This window comes from Arachis duranensis, chromosome 4, assembly GCF_000817695.3.
Source record: "Arachis duranensis cultivar V14167 chromosome 4, aradu.V14167.gnm2.J7QH, whole genome shotgun sequence".
Taxonomy (NCBI): domain Eukaryota; kingdom Viridiplantae; phylum Streptophyta; class Magnoliopsida; order Fabales; family Fabaceae; genus Arachis; species Arachis duranensis.
In genome coordinates, this window is record NC_029775.3 from 88,909,728 (window position 1) to 88,911,585 (window position 1,858).

At 28.6% G+C, this 1,858-nt stretch overlaps 1 protein-coding gene across 1 annotated transcript in view; it reads right to left on the reverse strand.

The window, feature by feature from the left end:
- The window catches only part of LOC107484863 (uncharacterized), a 2,525-nt gene extending 964 nt beyond the window's left edge, over positions 1-1,561 (reverse strand). The window contains exon 1 of the mRNA XM_016105408.3: positions 759-1,561. Coding sequence (XP_015960894.1) covers positions 759-1,400 — 642 coding nt within the window. The 5' untranslated portion in view covers positions 1,401-1,561. The remainder of the gene's footprint in view (positions 1-758) is intronic.
- Positions 1,562-1,858: the final 297 nt, after the last annotated feature.

The window sequence follows — 1,858 nt, forward strand, 5'->3', positions numbered from 1 at the left end:
AATATAATAGACATATTTCTTTAATGTTAACTATAATATTTTAAATTATATTACTCTAGAAAATAGAACAAGGAGCATACTGGCGTTTTATCTTTTTAGTATTTTCATTTTTTAAAGTTATGATGGAAAAAATCAAGAAGTTAACAAAAAAACATCAGTTTATGGTTTATTTTGTCTCACTTTTTCGAAAAAAAAATCAATAAAAATTAAAGTATAAAAAACTAATTTTTAATTAGTCAACATTAACCAATTTAAAAATTTTAAATTTATAATTAAAAATTGAAAATTAAAAATATATAGTTTAAGGTCTATAATTTAAAATTATAAAATAATTTTAAAATAATTGACTAATGTTAGCTGGAAAAAAATTAATTCTCTGATATTTTTTTTAACAAAAAACACTAAATTTAGAAAAAGAAAATACTGAAATGTTCAAAATTGTAGCCCATAAAAATGTTAAAAAAAGATGTATGTACTTCATTTAAATTTTTTCCAAAGCGTTGCACCTCATGAAAGTAAAAGAGCATAATAGTAACGTTATATGATCAATAAATATTATTATTTTTTATTATTATTTAATTAATAATAATTTATATTTATTTTACAAAAATTTTCTGTATAAAAAAATAGTATTTATGCTACTAGTCAAATAATAGAGAAAAATAATAAAAATTATTAGCGTACTAGATTTTGTCAAACAATAATATATTTTTGGAGTATAAATAAACTTGTCAAGAATGTCAAATCTAGGCCAGTACCTCAACTTTGAGGCCAAGATCAATAAGTGGTTTGAGAATCCGGCTTCCAAGTTCGGAGTCCATGGATCTTGATAAGATCATGAGGCATGCTTGAGGGTGGACCTTGAGAAGTGTGTCCATTGTCATGAACTCCCTCTCGCCAAAGTTCTTCGCCGGCGACAGCCATATGGCAAAGAAGAAAGTTGAGCATCCTTGATCAAGGAATCTGAGGACCCTATAATTAAAGAAAGATTCTGATAAGTTGGTTGATTTAAGTATCTCAAGTTTTGGTATCTGTGTCTTGAACCATGCCATTCTTTCTGCCTTTTTCATATCCGGTGGTGGAACTAAGGGATCTTCATTCTCTTCATCAATATTATTATTATTATTTATCCCTTCTTGTGTAGTAGTATTATTTTCCTGCATGTAAGAAAGTTCATCATCACCTAATTCTTTAGGAGATTGATTTTGCTCAACAGCAGTTAGAAGGGTTGAAGAACCAAATGATGTGAGTGCTGAAGAACTAGATTTGTTGTTTTGAACAATGATGAAGAACAATGCAACAAATATTAGGGCATAGATGAAAATGGATGATTTAGTTGTGCCACCTTTTAATGAGTTTTCATAGATATTCTGATGAGAGATTTTCTCATCAATAGCCATGATGAGAGATACTCTTATATGGTCCTACTTTGTGTGTGGTAGTTGTGTGAAAACCTTAGGCAAAAATTTTGAAATTAGGTTATGATAAGTTATAGGGCATGCATCACCTACAAAAATTTATACATTGGCGTTGCTTAGGTTGGTGGACATTAGAATATGATAAAGGAAATGATCATACGATGTGTGGCAAAACCTTGACTTATTCTTTTTGTTAAATTCTGTTTAGAGCTTTACTTTTAAAAAGGTTGGCAATTTATCACTTATTGTAAAGTCCTTGCATTATTGCGTACTGTTTAATATGATCAACACACAGAAATAATGGGTGTATATCACATCAGATTCATAATATGAGCACTGAAGTTTTTGTCATGATCACATCCATCTCCAAGTGTGTGAAAAACGCTAATTCATCTTTCCTTTCATCCTCTTCAAACCTGCATTTAATTATTATTATTTTT